This window comes from Dama dama, chromosome 15 (genome assembly GCF_033118175.1).
Source record: "Dama dama isolate Ldn47 chromosome 15, ASM3311817v1, whole genome shotgun sequence".
NCBI classification, from domain to species: Eukaryota; Metazoa; Chordata; class Mammalia; order Artiodactyla; family Cervidae; genus Dama; species Dama dama.
The window spans coordinates 4,617,572-4,640,569 of NC_083695.1; the positions used below are offsets into that span (position 1 = coordinate 4,617,572).

Consider the following 22,998-nt stretch of genomic DNA (forward strand, 5'->3'; position numbering starts at 1 on the left):
ACCTAACTATCTCCACAGATATACATCATCCCTGGTCTAAAGCATTAAATGAGTATTTAGTGTTAACTAGCTATTATTGTCTTCCCAGGTGGCACTAGTGGTAAAGAACCTGCCTGCCGATGCAGGAGACATAAGAGGTGCGGGTTTGATCTGTAAGTCAGGAAGATCCTCTGGAGGAGGGTATGGCAATGCACTCCAGTATTCTTGCCTGGAGATTCCCACAAACAGATGAGCCTTGTGGGTTACCGTCCATAGGGTGACAAAGAGTTGGACATGACTGAAGTGATTGAGCATGCACAGCTAACACTAACTTGCAAAACATGAAGACATAAAATTACATATCCACCCCTAAAATTTTATCTTAACGCTGAGGATTCAAGTTAACATTTTTTCCCTCCTGGAAAATGCATCATGAATGTGGCTGAAAAAGCAACTATCAAGCATTCATCCTTAATGAAAACTAAGCCAAAATTAACAAGAAAATATTTTAATACTTTTGTAGCACAAAATTAAACTGAGACAGGTTAAGAGGAATGTGAGGGGATCTAGAAAACCATAAATTATGTAGCTTTATTTTGCCTTATGGCTAGATGTTGAGAACGAACAGGTATCCTATGAGCAGTCTCATTTCTCCTCTCAAAGGCACAGTCTGTGTAATGCACCAAACAAAGAGGCTTGTCCAGTCCCCTGACTTGTCATTTACAATGTGAAAACATTCATCACTGTGGGTTCAAATGACAGTCTATCTTTCTGCAGCTCACTTCAACTGCTCCTCAGGCCCCTTCAAGCTGGACTTCTGATTTCTTCTTTCTTTCTGACCCTGAATTCGGTAGAGCTTCTTCCTGAGGTCCTTCTGTCGCTTCAGTTTCTCTTCTTCCTCCTTCTGCTTCATTTTGAAGTGTTCTTTGTTGTGGAGATGCCGCTGCTCCTTGGCTTTCTTCATCTTCTCACTGTGCACTGTACTCAGAGCATCCAGCAGTGCAAGGATCTGACAGGGAATCAGAATATTCCTGAGCATCAGAATATCCTTACAGCTACAGCATGCCTTCGTTCTAAGTTTAAGGAATCCTAAACATTGCAGCTGACTGTATCAAAATGAGAATCAATTCATTATCCAAATGAATAACTAATCTAGTGAAAACTGATCATGAACTAGCGAATTATAATTTGCATGGAAATATAAGTAGGAGCATACTGACTCAGCAAAATACTTAAATAATGGCCGTGACCACAAAACCACCTTTGTTAATCACTCTATGGATACTCTGTATCCATAGATAGAGTGATGTGCCAGCTGTGTGCTTCTTATTTCCCATTAAAATGCATAAGGGCAGAGCATGACTAAACAAAAGAAGGGAAATGGATTCTGGCTTTTCTTCTAACTTCCAGATCTAGTGCCCTGAATAAGTCTGACCCTTATCCTTTCCTCATGAAAAGTGAGAATGCGGTAAGAACGCCAAGTGTGTGACTGAGAGCATGATTTTCACATCTAAATGCAATGTACCGGAAGCCATCCATTGATAGTACCTTCCTTTCCTGAGGCTCCCGTATGACGGCCGGTCTCACTCTGTCCTTCGGAGTCTTGCCTGCCTTTGCCTGGGTCTTGGGCTTACTCTTAAATGGCAGGGCCTTCTGCAAGGCTTTTGGAATGTGCAGTGAATTAAAATGTTTCTTTTGCCTCACAATTGGCTGAAAAAGAAAAAGAAAACAAAGACTATGACATATTTAAATTATGATCTATGCGCACTTAAAATTTGCATGAAAACTTCTCAATGGATTGATTTTTCTACAAATCAGTAATACCACAGTTTGCTGACCATGAGAAATGAGGACTCAATCATCCATCAAATACTTCAAATGCTTCAATGAGCATGCACAGCTACAGGCAAAACAAAGGAATATATAGAATAAATATAGAATACATATTTACAATTCTTCTAAGAAATCAACTGTGCAAATTTCTACAGTATGGGCAATGAGATCTTAACAGACTGGATGAAAAGATTCAACCTTTCTGTTAATGGCAAATTCAGGCCTTATCTTTGGGACTGAAATGGGTTTTTCTAGCCTGACAAGAATAATCTAGCTTTTCATCTTGACTATCAGCTTCTCTGGATTTAAGGATATAGTTCTTCCTCCAATGAAGAGCCAAAGTGCCCCCACCCCTGATTCTCATTAAGAAGTTTATTCTGTTTCTAATAAAAGGCTGATTGAGAAAAGTGAGATTTAAATGACAAATGAAAGCAAAACTCTCTCTACATTCAATTCTCAAGCTAACCGAATTCTATACTTAAATTGAGATAAACAAAATCCTTAACTGCCTCAAAAGTAGTTAGTAAGATGACAGTTTTGCCCTAAACCTTTACTAAAGTTCACTACATAGAGAATATTTCTGCAATATCTTTAAATTTATTGTTAAAGACACCACCCACAATAATATTCAATATTCTGTTTAAAAACAAAAATATTTTAGAATGAAAGAATTCAGAGAAATATCCTTCTCAAAAATGAGTAGGCTCCACAAACTGGACAACAGGTACTATGTCCTCAAGTATATTTTAAAAGCAATTCATGGCAACATGACTCAAATTTTATTAACTATTTTACAGAAAAACTAATGCCTGGAAAACTGTTTCTAGCAGAATGATAAACCAATACCCTGAATTACCTACTTATTACAAAACAATTAAATATCCACCATTAACACAAATAAATCTTTTCAAATGCCTTGTTAACCTGTGAACAAAATAACAGACACTCTCAGAGACTAAAACCTGAATGAAAGTGGGGATTCAGGCAGGGACTGAGGATTTAAGATGTAAAGGGTAGGACAGGGTTGAAGACGGGAGGAAGGCTGAAGGAGGAGGAGACCTGTGTATACTCAGGGCTGATCCACAGTGTTGTGCAGCAGAAGCCAGCACAGCACTGTAGAGCAATTATCTTCCAATTTAAAAAAAAAGCAAAACAAATTCACTGAGCTGTATACACTTATTATTTGTGTACATCTCTGTATGTATGTTGAAAGTGAAAGACGCTCAGTCGTGTCTGACTCTTTGTGACCCCATGGACTGTAGTCCATGGAACTCTCCAGGCCAGAATACTGGAGTGGGTAGCCTTTCCCTTCTCCAGGGGATCTTCCCAACCCAGCGATCAAACCCAGGTCTCCCACATTGCAGGCAGATTCTTTACAGATGAGCCACAAGCGAAGCCCAAGAATACTGGCGTGGGTAGCCTATCCCTTTCCCAGTGGATCTTGCCGACCCAGGAATTGAACCGGGCTCTTCTGCATTGCAGGCAGATCTTTACCAACGGAGGTAAAGTTATCAGGGAAGCTGTATGTATGTTAACACTTCAATAAAAAGTTTATTAAAACCTTCAAAAATAACCTTCCACATTGTTTCGATGAGAATAAGTACATTAATGTTTTTTAAAGTAATATATGTGTTTAGTGCAAAGAAAAATAGTTCAAATGAGGTATATACAGTGAAAAGTCTCCATTCTAATCCACAGAAAACCACTTTTACCACTTGTCCTGTGTTCCTTCCAAAACAGTCTATGAACATAAACACATTCATTCCAGTTTAATGTTAGACTTTCTACTTGAAAACTCAAACCACAAAAGGACATTACACACGAACTTCTGAATGACACGCATCTACAGAACACATGCGCAACTGTACCTTATAGAGAGAATCCTTGTTGGCTTTTAGTTTGATGCCATGGGCAAGCCGGAGTTGACCAGTTGTCCGCATTCCTGACCAGGTGTCTTTCTCACCAACTGGTTTTAGCAAAGATGTTACTGGGTTATAGAAGGCTGGAACGGAGACAGGATACCAAGTTCGCATGAAGACAATATCTGGAAAGAGAGTGTATTTACATTAACATTTTCAGAAGATTCATATCCATCTTAGTACACAAAAAAACAAAATACTCCAAACTTCTCTAGCTGGTTGCATAGTATTTGAAGAGAGACTGTGCCAAGTGAACTACTTTTGAATAGCATAAAAGTTTTCTGGTTGTGGCTGGATGCAGTGCACAAGATGTTCCAAGCAGGGAGAACTACAGCTGACTCCTGTTTCACTTTTCTTTTCTTTTGATGTGTACCATTTTTAAAATCTTAATTGAATTTGATACAATATTACTTGTTTTACGTTTTGGTTTCTTGGCCATGAGGTATGTGGGATCTTAGCTCCTCCACCAGGGACTGAACCCACACCCACTGTATTGGAAGGCAAAGTCTTAACCACTGGACCACCAGCAAAGTGGTGGACCACCGACTCCTGTTTCAAAAGATCTAAACTCCCACCTATAATTCACACTGGCTAGAAATCAATACTGAACAGTAACATGCTGTTAAGAACACACCACAAAGGAGATTTACCACTCATCAGCAATTTATCCTCAAAGGTGGCCCGGAAAGCACCTTCTGGAGCCCGGAGGGCTTTCTTGATCTGTCCCCTTATTCCACTGACCGTTCGAATCACAGCACCTTCAAATTTGGCCACTTCCAAGGCAGAATTAAACATTCCCTATAGGTGTATTTTAACAATATATAGACACAAAGTCAGATATTTTACCTCTTAGTTCATAAATATATCCTTGGTTAAAAAACAGAAAATAATTCATTGAAGGGTGATAAAATAATCAAAATGTATTTCCCCCCAAAAGTAGAATTAGTAGGTCAACAGGAATACAACTCTATTTTTCCTGAAATAACACTACTTAAGACTCTATTGTGGGTTCATAAATATGCTCATTATTGCTATCTTTGTAGAAGAGAGGAACAAATGGATGTTTATTGGCTGAACTAGCCTAGATGGCCTTTGCTATAGTCTCACAGGGCTGGACTACAGTTCATATCCTATTACTTATGTGCACACACTCCGAAAATAAAGAAAGCTAGACAAATGAATGCTGATGGTTGCATATTACCTTAAGAACATTTTATGATCATCTTAACTCTGTATTTTTAATGGAAACACCCCACTAATGAAATTTTCAATAAATGTTGCTCAAACTACCCTCCCATGTTATACTGCTTGATGTAACATCCGTTTCTCCATACCCCTGCCAATAAAGTCTTTTGAGAACTACTTTATCTATTTTTCTACTGATCTGTTGACAAACCCATGATTTCTCCCCTCTCTCTACACAAACCAAAAAGGTAGGAAACAAAACCTAGTGAATGAGATTACATATTTTCAATATTGGCTCTGTGACAATCTCACAGGGAAATAATAATTAATAGCCTTAATTACTAAATATCTCTATTTTATGTCACCTTAAGATTTCTGAGCGTATTTAAGTAACCCAGAGAACAATATAAAGGAGTAAACTAAAAATATAAAAAAACAAGTTTATAAAAGATTTCAAATACTTTTCTGAAAACATTAGAACTATACCTTAGACCTAAATGAGAAGTATTTCATTCCTCCTTTAACAATATATACATTAAAAATAGTTGAATATATAAAAAGATATACAGACCTTAATGAATGAAGTGTTCTTGAAAATTTTATATGGAAAACCAGTTAGTTTTAATTTCTTTACAATTTTTATAGATTTATCCAGGTCAAGGACAACTCCTGTGGCAGCTATCCGGAAGTCAGGCTAAAAAGGAACCCCCAAAATTTGAATACAGGAATAATATCAGCAAGAGAAAAACTAACATTTCTCTGTAATGCAATAAATTACTGAAGTGCAATTCACTTACAGTCACCTAAGAAAAGGAAAGAATATGTGAACATACAAACCAGTATTTTAACAAAAGTTATCTGAAACTATAATACACATAAGCCAAACTGATGATATCTTGAGCATTTTACTGAGGGTGATTTCACAGTAACACAGTTTCACAAAGATGGATAAATGAAAGGGAATATGTAATTTGGCCACAATGACTGAAAAATTAAATTCTGAACATTTAGGCTAGATTACATTTGCTCATTGTCCTGTGTTCTTTGCTGTTAAATGAGGCTAATAAAACCTGCTCTAATTGGTCAAATGAAGGCTGTGTGAACATACTTTGCTAAAGCAGCATTACTAGGTGGTAGTCTAATGTCTAGCTGGTATCCAGTGGACGTCAAAACCCAGCAGAGTGATTAGCTAGTGGTGAGCACTGCTTAAGTAATTTTAGAAAAATATGTCCATAAAAGCATAAAAATATAAAACATTATCAGTACCATTACAATTCTACTTCCCTCTTCTCTGCTCCCACACCATACTTATTAAAAAGACACAGGAAAATTGAAAGCAAAGAGAAGACTGTGTTAGTCGCTCAGTGATGTCCGACTCTTTGCAACCCCACAGGCTCTAGCCCGCCAGGCTCCTCTGTCTATGGGATTTTCCAGCAGGAATACTGGAGTGGGTTGCCACTCCCTGAAGGCTATAAATACCAAAAATGAGTATTTTCAACTTAAAGTTTCAGGTACATATTCTAAAATCAAGACATCATTTCTCAAACACAATCTATAAAATAAAACATCCAAGATAGTTACCATATTGCCACTGACAGACTGTATTGCCAAGAACCCAGTACCCTGTGGAGTGATAGGACCTTAAAGAAAACAGAAAAAAATAAAAAATACAGTGAACCACACATTCTGGATTCTGTTTCACATATATACCCCAACCCCAGAAAAAAGAAAAATCTTATGAATTGTGATTTCATGAAAGGAAAAAAGCAAAACTACAATGATAAATCCTAAAAGATCTAAATCAACCTATAAACAAGTCTATTCTAATGTGTTTTTACCCCAAAAGGTTGCTCCACAATGCATGTGCTGTGGGGTATATTTTAGAAGCCTCTGTCTTCCATTGTGGTCTTCAATATAATAAAGTGGGATGGTTTGAAACCTCCTCCACCCTACAGAAAAAATGATTGGATCTCGGGACTTGAGGATTTTCTTATACCAACGATGTTTCTTCAGACGCATCTGAGGGGAGAAGAGATTTTGGTAAGATTATTGCCTCAAGTATGACCAAAGAACCTCAGCTGTTAAGTACACAGCAAAGGGTACCTACCTGTACATATCCAACATTGCCCTCACTATTGCCCAGACCACCCAAAATAATTGGGTAATGCGGATCAAAGTTAACCACGAATTCACAGGGGACATTTTCTATCTCAATTCGGACATACATCCCAGGTCGAAAACCCTCATACTGAACTCTGGCTTCATCATCTTGGTCTTCAAATTCTGCCCGGTTAAGCTATATATATGAGAGGGGGAAAAAGAAAACAATTAAAAATCCACAAAGCTGTTATCTTTACTAAATGTAAGATTAACATTTAAAAAAAAGCCAATTTCTAAATAAAGGAATCATATACAGAATTACTTAGGCTTTATCCTAGTTAAAAATAATACATGTTTTATCTTTACAGTTTGCTGAGGATATGTCCCAACTGTCTTCTCTGGTGCTCCAAACTATAGTACAGCAAATACAAACAACTCTGAAGGAAGCCCTTAATGCTGGTTGACACACACCCTGAACTTTTCCTTCCACAGATTCTCTTTTTACTCTCCAATTATTTCACGTCTCCTCTTTTCATCAATCAATACCTCCTTCCTCATCCCCACTCTCAACTGTTGACGTCTCCTAATTCACTCAAAATTTAAGCAATCTAAAAGAACTTCCAATTAGCCCTTCTACCAGGGTTTATACCCATATTCAGCCTTATAGCTCTGCACTATTCAATATGGTAGAAACACACGGCTATTTAAATTGAAATTAATCAAAATTACATAAAATTTAAGTGCAGTCATTCACAGTAGCCATATTTCAAGTTGTAAGTATCAAAATGTGGCATTCCATTATCACAGGAAGCTCTACTAGGCAGCTGTTAAGAGACTACCCATGCTTCAATTTAATCCCAACCTTTACTTGCACTCTAGACCATGTACTCTTGTTGAACTTTATTCCAACAAATCTTGCCTATTATTTCTCTCATCTTAAAACATTTTGACTTCACTTCCTGTAACTATTGCCCCATTTCTCCACTTATCTTTGAAGCAAAATGTCACAGATGTGTTCTAAAGGCTGTTTTCAGTTATGCCACTCCTATCCTCTTAAATGCCCTAAAATTAGACTTCAACCAACACTCTATTGAAATGCTTGTCAAAGTCACTAAAGGCCTCACAATTTAGTGGTCAATTCTGTCTTCACCACAGTTAATACATCAGCAGGATCTGAAACAATTTATCACTTCCATCTACAGTGGTTTCCAGTGTACCTCGTGTTCTCTTAGATCTTCTATCTCCTGAATGCTGCTCAGTCCCCACTGCTGCTTCATCCTCTCTACCCAGCCTCACAGAGTACCTGGTGTCAGTCTCAGTCTTCTCCTCTCCTGCCCCTACACTCACTCCCCAGGTCACTCCACCCATCTCAAAGCTTTAAAAAGCAACCAGATGCTAAGGACAGCACATCTCAGTCCCTCTCCCCCCAACAGCTCCCAACTGACCACCTGACACTCCTCTTGTCCGAAAAGTATCTCAAACCTAACCAATCCCAACTTCATCTTCCTTGGCAGACTGACATCAGTGAAAGGCTTTCCTATTTTACTTACGATAACCCACCCAATCCTTTCAGTAAGTCATCCTTATTTCCCCTTATACATTTCAAAGTTCTTTATAAATGACCCACAATGTTCCAGGTGATTTTAAACAGAACTAGCCTTACACTTCCCTAGTCACTTCTAGCAAAGGTCAGTAAACACTAGGAGTCACTGTTAATGACTATCCATACTTCTTTGACTAAATAAAGGCCTAGGTTGAGCAAACCCTTCAACTGCATCTTCACAAGTCACATACATTTAAAAATATTTATTTATATGGCTGTACTGGGTCTTAGTTGCAGCATTCAGGCTGAGTTGCCCTGTGGCATGTGGGATTTTTGATCCCTGACCAGGGAGCAAACCTGCAACCCCTGCACTGGAAGATGGATTCTTAACCACTGGACCACCAGAAAAATCCCCAGTAAATCATATATTTAATCTGCTTAAGACATATTAAGGTGTGCTCCAGTTTACAGAATTCTTGGTGGCCCCATCTGTGAAAGCATAACTCAAACACACACCATCTACTACGTACACATCTTTGTGTCTCTAACTTTAGAGTTCATCAACTCAAACAGCCTGCTCAGCATGCCCAGACAGCAGAGCCAGACCATCTCCCTTTCAGCATTCTACATGCTCCCTTTACCTCTGTATCTGACCTTACATTCAAAGTATCCTTTGAACTGTGATTAAGAAGGGTTTTCAGAAAATCTTCCCTGGAGAGCGCTGGTATGTGCATCAGCCACACAAGGCCAAGAATCACATGACCATTCAAAATTTTCAATTATCACTCCAGGGAGCAGTAATCAAAATACTAAGACAATGCCTGCATGTAGATAAACACACTGTCTCAAATCACTACACTTTGAGATCCTCAAAAATGGAGGCAATGTCTCAGCCATTTCTGCTTCCTCAACATATAATGCTTGGTACAAAATAGATACTGATATAGTTCTGGTGAATGTCTGACTGGAGAAATAATTAGATGACTGCATGAATAAACACACCCATCTGCATCTCAACCTAGCAGTGCAAACAAGAGGCCCAGATGCAGGTCAGGGAGCAGAGACCTAAACAAAGTTACATATTCACATCACTACTACAATGAGGCTGATAGGAACTGAGTTTTCTCACCTGTGCTTGTTTCTGCATTTCTCCTTTAAGATCATCAAAGTATGTGCTTTCTCCTTCATCATATTCTGCATCAAACATCTCTTTCAATTTTCTCTTTTTATCTAAAAGCTTTTCCTTGGCACTTTCCTCTGCACTGGGGTCAATTTCTTCTTTAACTTCTTTCTCCACATCTTCAATCTTAAATTTCCAGAAGAGTAAATTTTGTGAAAATTTGTGGAGACCTTTTCTTTAAATATTAAGGCAGATTTTAAAAGTTCTATTTGAGCTGCAAAAATCATAGCTATGCTTATCATGAAAACAAAATAAAACAAAGCCTTTGGCTCTAAATAACATGCACTGCAACAAGAGACATTGAGACAACTGCATTACGATTAACTGCAATTCCTTAATATGGTTGGGAATGCCAAACATGAATAAAAATAACAGCAAGTATCCCCAACCCAAATGCTCCCAGGAACTGTTCTAAAAAATATTAGGGAGAACAGGGAATTAGTTTTTTTAAAACAGCACTTAGTGTTAGAAGAGGAAAATGATGACAAAAGACAGTGACCCCAGGAGCTAAAACTTTCAATAACTGAAGAATCCTAACAAGAAGAGGAGATAATAAATATCACTCAAAAAAACTCAAGGAATCAAGGATAACAAATAAACCAACAATTTTTAGTCTGTTCTCACCCTCTTCACTTTTAGGAAGAAATTCATCCAGTCTGTAATCTACACAGATAAACAAGACTTGTGTTTCTCAGTATGCGGCCTCCTGCAGAACATACTGACCACAGATCAAGGAAAGGCCAGTGGCTGACGCTGGGCGAGCCATGGCCAAGTCATACCTGAGTATCTGGGCCTGGTTTTCCCTTGTGCATGTCCCCTGTTTCCAGGTCTTCAAAGTCACCATAGAGCTCCTCTGGGAAAAGAACATTCAAATGACTCCCCTGCATGTCACTCTAGCACCACCCAGCACCAAGTGCACTATATGCTCTGCATCTCAAACTTCATTTTCAGTTTTCTTATAGCTACACACCCCTAAAGAATCCTGCATTTACACAGCCTTCTTTTTCCTGTCAAATTTGGATTTCATCACCTATTTAGGTTAAGTAAATGAATTTAATCCACTTTTCCATATTTTACTTCAAAATCCCACTTAGCTAAGAGCTATTTTCCCAGGATTAGTGACAGATATTCTGGAGTAGAGAAGCATACAGAGGTGGCAAGCATGGCCATGTACATTAGTCCCCAAACCAAAAGTTCAAAGAGTGACTTGAAAATCCATGTCATGATAACAGCGCATGTGAAAAAGAGTCTCAATATATGATTAATACAGTACAACCATATGATATACCTAGGGAAAATCTTGTTGTTGTGTTATTGTTTAGTCACTAAGTTGTGTCTGACTCTTTTGTGAACCCATGGACTGCAGCCCGCAAGGCTCTTCTGTCCATGGGATTTCCCCAGCAAGAATACTGGAGTGGGTTGCCATTTCCTTCTCCAGGAGATCTTCTCAACTCAGGGATCAAAACCAAATCTCCTGCATTAGCAGATGGATTCTTCACCACTGAGCTACCAGGAAAGCCCAGCGAAAATCTTAGATTACGTAAAACACAGCATTGAGAGTAACAGTAGTATCCAAAAGGATGTCAGGCCCAGAAGAAGTGTTCGTTCATTCATTTTTAGAGTTCTAGGTTTAGTTATGGATCCTACCCTTAAAAGGAACAGAGAAGTTAAACTTTGGGAGGCATTATTTAGAAAGGTATTAAAATATTTTCATGCAACAAAAAGCAAAAGGACCAGAAGAGATACAAAAGATGGGAAGATTTCATTTGTAATAAAAATTAAAAAGGATAAAATACTTAGGACTAATCTAAACAAGAAATGTACTGGAACTTCATTTAAAAATGCTAAAAGTTTTAATATGCTTTTTAAAGGACACATGGAATAACCTTAGCTGATGCTTTTAAGTGCTTCACATACTAGGGACTGCTCTAAGTTAAGTTCCTTAACTACCTTCTTCATGGCTCAATGAAGAAGGTATTATTAGTATTATCTACTGAATAAATACACTACCATGTGTTTGGAAAGGACGATTCAGTATCATGAAGACTCTGTATACACAGTTACAGTGAAAACAATCACCAAGGCTTTCTAGTCTGGAAAAGATGGTATAGACATATTTCCTCTGTTCCTCTTGACTGTGTATAACCATCAACTCCAGAAATGATGCAAGAGCACAAGGGACAACCAAAGGAGAACTCTCAAAGGTGGAAAGACAAAGATGGGTTGGTGAGGGTCCCCAGGACCAGAGGAATGACATAGTGGCCTGTGTCTCCCTATACCACAACCCACAGAAAAGCAACTTAATGCCAGTGTTTCCCAACCCCCAAGCAGCAAGAGAAGGCAGCCCAGACAGGGTCATTCTTGCCTCAGACTGAACCAGATCTCATCAGCAATCCAGGTAAATCAGGAATGCCACTGAAAGTAAGTGATGAAGCAAAGTGCTCACTTTCCCAAAGAGCTTGAATCTCCTTTCCTCCACTGAGATACACCAGGTGCCCAGGGGTTATCAGCAAGGGGGAATTCCACTGGGCATGAGACTCTCCTCTTCCACCTTAGACACAATATGCATCCAGGTAGAACCAAGCAAAGGAGATGCCCAAAGCATTTCACAATTGACTAGTATCTTCAACTTGACTATTAAAAGATATGGAAGAAAATAAGATACAGAGAAGGCAGTCTTCTCTGAAGAATACAGGACTTTACTTACCATCTTCTGCTAAGAGCTTGGCTGCATCTTTATCCTCTTCCCACTTCCCAGTCACGAAGCAATCTCTGATACTGTTCATAACCTTATACAGAAAAGTCAGCACTCAGTTGACAGGCTCCAATCACTCAATAAATAACCACTTTTAGAAACAGTAGCTGACAATTTGCCTTTAAATATTTTTCAAGATACTTCTATAGATATATTCATTTTAATTCTATGGATATTTTCATTCCAAACTTTGACATAGATAGTATAATAACAGAGATAAAAACAAATATCATAGCATTAACAGTGGACAAGGAAATACTATCTGCCTAGTGACTTCATAAGTAAACAGTCAGACATTTAACAATTCATTAATCTGTACTTATCGTGGCTGTTTGAAAACTTAATTCCTTTAGCTAATACTCTAACAAAGACAAAATGTCTTGTATGAGTACAACACTGCAGAGAAGCACTGAGGCTCCCAGTCCCAGATCTGCTAGCTAGATCATCCAGTATATGCATGTAGTGGATGCGAGGTACAGTTCTCAAATATAGACTAAAACTTGTACACAACTCTGTTTCAGAGTGATTCCTAGGGAACCTGACCTAAGACAGAACACGTCCCTCACTGCCAAGGGCTCAAATCTTCACATGATAACATTCTGATCATGGTTCATGTTTTTCATATATAATCTCACTCTCTAAGAGTAGCCTTGGGGGACTTCCCTGGTGTTTCAGTGGTCAAGACTCTGCATTTCCACTGCAAGGGGTACAGGTTCAATCCTTGGTCAAGTACTAAGATCCCACATGCCACATGGAGTGGTGCCCTCCAAAAAAAAGAAAAAGTAGCCCCGAAGCTAGTATTACAATGGTTGCAAAAGCGAGTCTGCGCATTCACTCATCCCTTCATGCCTACAACGGCTCACTAATTATTACTGAACATCTGTTCTACACCAAGAAGCTTTGCAGGCACTGAATGACAAACTGTCCTAGGAAGATCCTTGCTGTCATGAAGCTTAGCAACTGACTTATGGAAACCAGGGATCAAACAAATTTTCAAAAACAGACACTCCATGATAAAAAACACTCAACAACTTAGACAGGAACTTCCTAAATCTGATAAAGGGCATCCTTTAAAAAAACCCACAGCTAACATCATACTTAACAATGAAAGACTGAGAAAACTTTCCCTCTAAGATCAGGAGTAAGATAAATATGTCTCCTCTCACCACTTCTATCCAACACTACTAGATGTTCTAGTCAGGTCCATTAGGCAAGAAATTTAAATAAAAGGAATCCAGTTCAGAAAGAGTAACTATTTCTATTCGCAGGTTGTATGGAAAACCCTGTGGAATCCACAGAAAAAATATCAGTGCTGCAACCACTGAGACCTTTTGCTCTAGAGCCTGAACACAACATCAAAGATCCCACATGCTGTAATTAAGACCAGATGCAGTCAAATAAATAAATATTTTTTTAAAAAGAACACTAGGAACAAATTCGACAAAAGTGCAAAGCTGATACTCTGATAACTACAAAACATTATTAAAAGAAAATATCTAAATAAAGGGAAAGGCATCCTATGTTAACATATTAGAAGACAGTATTGTTAAGGTATTGATACTACCCAAAATACAGATCGAGAGCAATTCTTATCAGAATCCCAGCAGGTTTCTTTGTAGAAATGGAAAAGTTTGACATACAGAAAATCCAAAGGATGCAGTAAAGAAAAAATATTCTTGAAAAAGAACAAAGTCAGGAGATTGACTTCCTAATTTCAAAACTTAGGATGAAATGATAATCAAAATACTATGATACTAGCACAGGGATAGCTGTATAGATAAATGGAATATAATTAAGAACCCACAAATAAACCCATGTATCTAAAGTCAAGTGATTTCTACCCAGGGTTTTAGGACAAGTCAATGGAGGAAAGAACAGACTTTTCAACAGATGGGGCTAGGACAACTAGATATCCACATGCAAAAGAATGAAGTTGGGCTCATCTCACACCAAATTCAAAAATTAATTCAAAATGTATCAAAGACTTAAATGTAGGAGTTAAACTATAAAACTCTAACACAAAATCATAGGAGTCAATTTTTACGATTCTGGATTTGACAATGGTTTCTTAGATATGATACTAAACAAGCAACAACAAAAACACACTGAGATGTGTTGTCCAGAGGGCAGCTACAACATGTGGTTATTTAAATTCTAATTAAGATCAAACAAAACAAAATTAAAATTTTAGTTCTTCTGTCTCGGTAGCCACATTTAAAGTGCTCAATAGCCACAAGTAGCAACACAAGATGGTTCTTTGCAGATCATTTTATTACCTCTCTTCTGTAGAGAAGGGTGGACTGTGATTAGGATGGACACACGGTGGTTACAGAGGTACTCACCCAGTCAGCCATTAAGTCAAACAATTACTTCATGAGGCTTTTCTATAATCTGTATTAAATTTTGCCCCCCCTCCAATAAAAGGATTATATAAAATGAATTAAAACAGATAATTGACAGTGACTGGCCCTCCCTGACATTTCAACTAAACTGAATGATCAAAAGAAGCCAGCCACGGAAAGGTCATAAGAACATTCCAGAACATAGAGGGCAAGAGGTCTAAGATGGGATTAAACCTTGAAAGTCTGAATGAATTCTGTGACTAGAGAGTGATGAGTGGGAGATGAAAATTTATCAGTATTGTGGATATCTGTTTCCTTACAAATAGTAGAAATTCTAAATGTTAACTCAGGGATACTATACATCTCCTAGTTATAAAACGCAAAATATCTCACGTGTATGAAAACCTACATGCAACACTTCAAAATAAAGATTAATAATACTATCCACACTAAGAGCTAACCATTCTCCTTTGTTCCATAACACATGCATATGGTCTGACTAAACTCAGAACATATTATTGCTCAGGATGCATGAAACACTCATTCCAATATCTGGAGAAATGTCCTGTTATGTTATAAAAATAAGCCTAATAACAGGTAGGCAATTTTGAAATTATATAATCTTTTAGAACAATTCCTGAATTCTCTTGTAAGTCAAATATGCTATTCATATTCAGCCTTACCTCCTCTAAATCCCAATCATGAGGCGCCTCTACATGAAATCTGGAGCAGTCCAAAGAGTCGGCCTTGTGCTTACACTCGCTGGCAGGCTGGCTGACACGGAACAACCCTCCAAGCTCTTCCCCTTTATCACCATCTTCCTCTTCATTATCCTCTGTCACTAAAGAAATCACCACGATAGAAAAGTGAGAACAAATCTACCCACTAGAGGACTTGGCACTGAGGTTCCCTCTTTGCGGTAGATATGGTGATGCCCCTAAGCACATCAGCCACAGACACAAAAAGGCCAGGAAACCTGCTCAGCATGTAGTCTGGAGGGAGAATACTGAGGGTTGGGGCAGGGAGGGGATGTTTAAAGACAGAGCTTTCAACTATCATAAAGAGTTTCTCTTGAAGAGTGTTGAGTCTCTAATCACTAAGATTACTCAGGCAAAACCTCAACAGAAATCATTAAAAACCAATCCAATTCAAAGCTCCTAGGTCACATATACTCCTTGGCTTTGTTCTAATCATATAGTAAATAGGGACTGCAATATCAGGTTCACCACTTTGTCTTTTGCATTACTGAGTCAAGCTCTTTCCACAAAGAATATATACACAAATCAGTAAAATATAAAATCAGAGCAGGGTAAAAGGAAAAAACAGAATGAGTTATACAGAGCACTCATTCTCAGAGAGGAGAAAACACCTTTAGAGGCAGAATTTTTTCTGATACTAAATTCTACAAAAAAAATTCCCATGAAGGATTTTCTACAGGGGGTACAAAATGACATAACAGAAGAGTATTCTTATCAAAAGTTTTGTTTTATGGCCAACCCATAAATCTACTTTGTATGACTGATTTACAGTCCTCATCAGCTGATGATTAAAAACATCTGCCAAACATAAAATATGACAGCCAGGAATATGTTATGGATGTCAAAAGTATGACAGAAATCCTCTAACCAATCTCCTTTTCAGAAAACAGTTTAAGAAATTAAAATGAGCTCTTTCTTTTACCTGTCCCATAAATAAGCTTTCGAAGGTTTGGAGTTGTTTGCTGTTGCCTCAGAAAGGCCTCAGCTGCCTTCCTGGAAAGGTCTTCCTTCCACTTGAGGGCACCTGAAAGGACAACACAGACATCAGTTAAATCTGTTTATCTGTCCCGTATGCTTCAAGCTCATTGCTCATTCATCCTGAAAACCTTTTATGAGTTATAATATTTGAACAGTTAACAAAATCTCCAAAACAGCAGAAACTCAAATGTAGACATTCTATCTATAGAACCCTTTCAGTGCCAAGTTTACAATGGCAGTTAAATAAATTTAAGCATACCTGAAGTGTCTGTGGAATAGTTATTTTCTTCCTTATAATCTTCTTCTTTGAGTAAGTCTTCTATATCACTGGTCTCATCAATTAAGTTCTCTGACCCCAGTTTCTGACAACTGACCACTTGAGAAGGTTTTGGAAACTTTTTCCTAATAGCCTCTTCATTTTCTGAATCCTCCTCCTCTGTACTGAGAGAGGAATTTTCTTCAGGTTCATCTTCAGATGCAAAAGCCTCTTCAGCTGTGCAATGACCTGAATCTGAAGTGGTGAAAGTTGCTTTTTGCCTTGTCAAAGACGTCTCCACATTCAAACTATCACTTGAATCATCAGTATGTAACAGTTCTGGCTTACCACCTTCTCTAATAGTCTTAGATTCTAAAATATCCCTCTCTTCCTCTGCAGTGGAATCCTCTTCTTCACTGCTTTCATCAGCTTCCTCTGCTTCTTCTTCCACTGAGCTCCTCTCAAGGTCATCATCACTGTCTGCAAACGCTGGCAAATCCACCTCAAAGTCTTCTTCCATCTCAAGTTTTTGCCGTTTTATACCTTTACCAGACATATACTGTTTATCAGTCACTCTAGCATCTTGCCCCTCTTCTGTTTCATCATCACTAGAGTTATTTTCCAATCTGTCACCTTCAGATAGTTCTTCATCATCTTCATCATCACTATCTCCAGACTCATCTTCTTCTTCTTCATCTCCAAAAATGGCCTTCCGACGCACTCGACCAGTTTTCAAATCCACCTGCTTTTCCTCTTTTGGCATCCACTGCCTATGTGAACAAAAAAATGCAAAATAATTATATTTGTACAATAACCAGCTAAGCCAGAGATGGCAAGTCAATAAATATGCAAAGAAACAGAAAATAACGTCAAGAAATGGTTTTAATGACACAGCACATAAAGGAATGATTTGATAAATACTGGAATAGTTACAGTAATATGCGAACTCATGTGTATTTATGCAGTACCACTCTTCAAAAGAACTTACAGAGAAAATAAAGAGATAACTTTTATTAAAAAAAAAAAACTCTAATTTTAGAAAATAATGGCTCAAAATGGAAGTGGGCACTTAATAGATCTTTTAGAAAACCCATTATTTCCAAGCTTGAAATAGATGACCCTCAGAGAAATAACTGACTCCAGGTCCAAGGCAGGGAAGTACAAAGCAAGCCTGAAATATCCCATTATTAGAAAGCAAGACGTGCTCTGGCATTAACAGGAACATGCCAAAAGGACACGGAAGACAGGCTGAAGGGACAATAAAGGCATCCCAAACAATAATGATAGTAATCGCATAATAATAAGTAAATTTTTGGGGGGCGGGCTGCCCCCAAAGGTTGAGAGAACTTAGTTTCCAAACCAGGGATCAAACCCAGGCTCCAGCAGTAAAAGCACCAAGTCCTAACCACTGGACTGCTGGGAAATTCCCTTTTTAAACCCCATTATTCAATTGTGATATTAAAATAAAAAGGTGAAAGCTCTGTGTCAAAGAATGCCAGCTAAAAAACATAGAAGCAGTAACAGATTACAAATACCACCATTTTGAAATCACCAATGCAATAACTGATAAAGAAGAATCAAGATGCCAAAACTGGGGTGGGTAAGAAAAAACTACCAAGCTGTTTAATGTAGCAGCATTATATAAAACTGTGAAAAAATCAATTAGATGTTTGCCTGCTTGTGTGTGTGTGTGTGTGTGTGTGTGTGTATAATATATTAAGTTATAAAGTAGATAATCTCAATCATTTTCAGACTAAATTTTATTAGCAGTCATGTCACTACTACTAATATACAACCAAAATACCCACTATCTATAAGTATATGCAAATTCCCAACCCAGACTGAAAATAATTCACGTAAGTCAGATATTAGTCGAAATTAACCCACAGGAGATATTACAACACAAGCTAAGTAAAAATTTTAGAGACAAGGTATGTGGCTACTGGACAGAGACCTGAACTCTGCCTGTTATTTTGGCCAATTAAAGTCAAGTGGCTTCAGGACTCCTAAGAAATAAAAGCAATCTATTGGAAAAGGCTTTGTAATATTTGAAAGCTTCCTGAGTCTGTGAAAACTGAATCCTTCATATAATTTCAAGAAAATATTTCCATGTATTGTCACATAAGTGAAGAGCCCTCAGAAACAGAAGCACATACAAAGCAAAGCACTACCAAACCACCAGGAATGAATCCCACCAAAATGTTTTATGATGGCAAAATGATGTATGATATAATCTTACATAATAAAGGTTTTTTTTTTTTTAATATTAAGAATAGAAAAACAGCACACTTACCCTTGATTGTCTATATCTTCTGAACCCAGTGGTTTGGAATCAGAAAACAGTGTCACTCTACTTGAAGCCATCTTGGCATCAATAGTGGCATGGGTGGAAATGAGACTCTGGACCAGCTCATGAGTGGGCCTCACCTCTTCCTGTCAAGGCCACCAAGAAAGGGAAAGTGAGGAATGCACAAGGATTCTGAAGAAAAACACACTGGTTTCAATCAGTTTCTCAAAATTACCTTAAACACAGTTTCTGAGAACCTTTCTTACTGCCTCAAACAAACAAACAAAAAAGAATTCCTACAACAAGGCCTACAACTGATCTCTGTCCTCATTAAACTCTTCCAAAGTTCATGGAGTAAACTATCTGATAACCTGAATACTGTATTGCCAATGCTACAGAAAGCAATTACAGAAAAATCTCATTTCAGAGCAGTCAAAGAAATAAAAATTTGGAGTCTAGTTTTTAAAAAATGTGTTATCTTCTGATATAAACATTGCACTTCAAGGAATTTACCACATAACAAGATCCCTCCCAGTGAGCAAACCTGCATGTGTGAGGGCGCTCACTATAGCACTCAACTGCTCAAACCCGGGGACACTGGGACTGAGCCCCATAGCCCTCCAATGATTTGGTTCAGTAAATAAAGTTTATCTATACAATGAAAGACAACATGGCTATTAAAAGCCTGAAGCAAATACAGGGAAAAACAGATTCACATATTCTTAGGTGCTTCCCAGAAGTTGCAAAAGCATTTACAGTCAGCATGTAACACATACTATCTCTGTCTCTCTAACACACAAATACTATGTATATGATATCTGCATATAATATATAATAATCTAGAATATAATTTAAGAAAATATGTATATGTTTAGAGAAAAACAGAAAGAAAAGAGAATGACCAAAGAGAGCTGGAGAAATGGGAAGTACAGGCACCAAATTGCTTCCAAAGCTCACGCTGGGTGACATGGGATCCCTGGTGTGCCTTGGCAGCAGGGATGTATGGAGGACATGACTCTCCCTTTCTGCTTGCTGTACTTACATATTCTGAACATTTACAACATGCACTGTGGCCTTTACCATACATATGAATAAAGATAAAAAGCTTCGTTAAATAAAAACTGACTACATTACTTCCCGTGACTTCCCTCTCACCGATTCCTGGAAGCCATGGCTGCCCCCAAGGTCCACATAGACAGCATCTTTGTCATACAGCACACCACCAACTCCAGAGAGAGGTGCATACACCAACTTCTCCTTCTCATTTAAACAGCGCTTCTTTTGTTGCTCAGGCAGTGCACAAGGGTCTGGGAGGAAACTGACGTCACTCACAGCAAAATCTCCTACACCTGGAAGACAGACACAGAAAGACGGCGTTCGCTGACAAGTGACTGGTGGCAGAAATGACATGCACAGAAGGCTTCAACCACAAGGGCAGAGCCTGACACTAGCATTGTGCCTGTCCAGCTAAACAACACTATCAGAGTAGAGGAAATTTGGTCAACTCAACACCTCTGGTGACCAATATAGAGCTGAGTTACTCTTAAAACTTCAGCAAGATGGCTTTATCTTGTTTGGCCATTTTCCAGTTTTCCTAAGAACTGATGCTTTTGAACTGTGGTGTTGGAGAAGACTCTTGAGAGTCCCTTGGACTGCAAGGAGATCCAACCAGTCCATTCTAAAGGAAATCAGTCCTGAATATTCATTGGAAGGACTGATGCTGAAGCTGAAGTTATAATACTTTGGCCACCTGATGTGAAGAACTGACTCATTGGAAAAGACCCTGATGATGGGAAAGATTAAACACAGGAGGAAAAGGGGACGACAGAGGATGAGATGGTTGGATGGCAACACCGACTCAATGGACATGAGTTTGAACAAGCTCCAGGAGTTGGTGATGGACAGGGAAGCCTGGCGAGCAGCAGTCCATGGGGTCGCAAAGAGTTGGACATGACTGAGTCACTGAACTGAGAACTGAAGTGATGCCAAGAGTTCTACAAATATATTTTATAGCAAAAGGATACCTGGTATGTGAACTTGGCTTTTGTTTTTCAAGTGTGCTCCCCTTAAATAACCATAAAGAGAAACCTTCCGGTCACACTTGGTATTTGTTCGAATGTCTTCTGGGTTTGTCAAATCTTCCATCCTAGAAAAACAAACCAATTTTATATGGCAGAAATGAATGTCAGAGTTCTTATAACTCTCTTCACATTTCAATGATTCTCACATTCAGTAATTCACTACACATATTATTTAGAAAAGTATAGAAAATACAAAAATAAGGGAGCAGAGTTCACCATCTACTAGAGAAAAAGAAGCAACACCTGACTATATCTCTCTTAGGCTCTACAGTATCCACATTCCTTAAGCGAGACACCAGAAATGGGAAACGACATGCACCCGGGGTTAAGGAAAAGTAGACAACAAATCCAGAAAAACCCTTTAAGGGAGAAGATAAGCTTTGATCTGGGTTTTTTAGTGTGGCTTAGATTTGGTAGGTGGAGAAAGGGTATTCCAGGTTGATAAAAAATATGAAAAAAGCATAAAGAAAGGAGAGCACACAGCACATCGGAGTGACCAGAGCACCACAGTCCAAAAACAGCATCACTGAGAATTAAGGCTCAAACAGCAGGATGGGGCCCACATAGTATAGCCTTCAAAATCCTCACATTTTTTTGAACATTTCATACTTTTTTTTTAATCCTGAAGCCACTGTATCTATAAGTAATGGTACAAAAACAGTAGATATTTTCCATCAACTATACTTCTCTCCATACTTTCAATAATGAAGACAAAATAAGCTAACCTTTTTTAGCTTTATATGAGTCAGGAAGGAAAAAGTTAACATTCACTTTTTACCTGTCTGCCAGGATATAAGGGTGAGAAGTTTGCCACGTAAGAGGCCTAAACTTCATAACAGTAATAAAACGGCCCAGATTGTGAATTTCTTGGTTTTGGTATTCTCCGTGTACCATTCCAGAAAGGTAAAATAGCTTGGCACCCTAAATATTAAGAAAAACAAAAAATTAAATTCTTGTCAATACAGCACCAAAATAAAGGCCTTTAAAGAAGCAATTCTAAGAAAGGGAGACTTTTAGCAACCCACTGTGCCAACACTTCCAGAACTTCTCTGGCTTCTTTCAGGATTCATATTGTTAGGGCTTTGTAGGGACAGAACTGCAAATATATTTAGTTTCAAGTTAAGCAGTGGCATGTGTCTGGAGTATGATACATAAAGAACACAGGCTCCTGGGCACAGAAAACATTCTATGATGGATGGGACACAGTAGTATGGGGAAGAGGAACGAGGGGCAGTGTGTGTGCACTATAGTTCCTGGTCCCACAACAAGGAAAAACTCTGGATAAATTCTATTAAATCACAAATTCAAAATACTTAAGAGCGAGACACTGCCTGGTGCAGGAGGGATGCAGAGACCAATGAGACACAGAAAGAAGTCCAAAACAAAGACTATCTAAAGGCAATATTCCAGGGACTATGAACAGATATATTAACGAAACTAAGGAGGTGATCCTGCAGAGATGTTTGTTAATCTCTCCTACTTATCCTATTTTTAAAGGATTACAGTGTTAATATTCAATAATTAATTCTCTTCCTACCGGGTAGACTTCTGTCCAGAACCTATGTTTTAGTCGCTTCTTCGTTTTCTTCAGTTGCTTATTATGCTTGAAGGAATCCAGGTGAGTGAGAACGCCCATGATTTTAGGAAAGCCATGTACTTGGCAGATGTTTAGAAATTCAAATGTTTCCATTTCAAACCCAAAGCTGGCATCTATAAGCATCAAAACCTAAAAACAGAAGACATAATTTCTTAAGGAGGCTACTCAAAATAGACCACCACCAAACTATGGCTCATGAGCCAAA

General features: G+C 38.3%; 1 protein-coding gene across 2 annotated transcripts in view; it reads right to left on the bottom strand.

The window, feature by feature from the left end:
* Positions 1–471: 471 nt before the first annotated feature.
* Positions 472–22,998, bottom strand: part of BMS1 (BMS1 ribosome biogenesis factor) — a 28,243-nt gene continuing 5,716 nt past the window's right edge. For both annotated transcript variants that reach the window (XM_061161365.1, XM_061161366.1), the window contains exons 5-23: positions 22,734–22,922; positions 21,975–22,117; positions 21,140–21,261; positions 20,271–20,464; positions 19,122–19,261; positions 16,832–17,598; positions 16,517–16,618; positions 15,520–15,677; positions 12,447–12,528; positions 10,519–10,592; positions 9,689–9,865; positions 7,024–7,212; positions 6,755–6,935; positions 6,498–6,556; positions 5,488–5,610; positions 4,382–4,529; positions 3,681–3,856; positions 1,528–1,689; positions 472–988 (exon numbers count right to left, since the gene is read on the bottom strand). In XM_061161365.1, the coding sequence (XP_061017348.1) occupies positions 758–988; positions 1,528–1,689; positions 3,681–3,856; positions 4,382–4,529; positions 5,488–5,610; positions 6,498–6,556; positions 6,755–6,935; positions 7,024–7,212; positions 9,689–9,865; positions 10,519–10,592; positions 12,447–12,528; positions 15,520–15,677; positions 16,517–16,618; positions 16,832–17,598; positions 19,122–19,261; positions 20,271–20,464; positions 21,140–21,261; positions 21,975–22,117; positions 22,734–22,922 (3,417 nt within the window). In that variant the 3' untranslated portion in view covers positions 472–757. The remainder of the gene's footprint in view (positions 989–1,527; positions 1,690–3,680; positions 3,857–4,381; positions 4,530–5,487; positions 5,611–6,497; positions 6,557–6,754; positions 6,936–7,023; positions 7,213–9,688; positions 9,866–10,518; positions 10,593–12,446; positions 12,529–15,519; positions 15,678–16,516; positions 16,619–16,831; positions 17,599–19,121; positions 19,262–20,270; positions 20,465–21,139; positions 21,262–21,974; positions 22,118–22,733; positions 22,923–22,998) is intronic.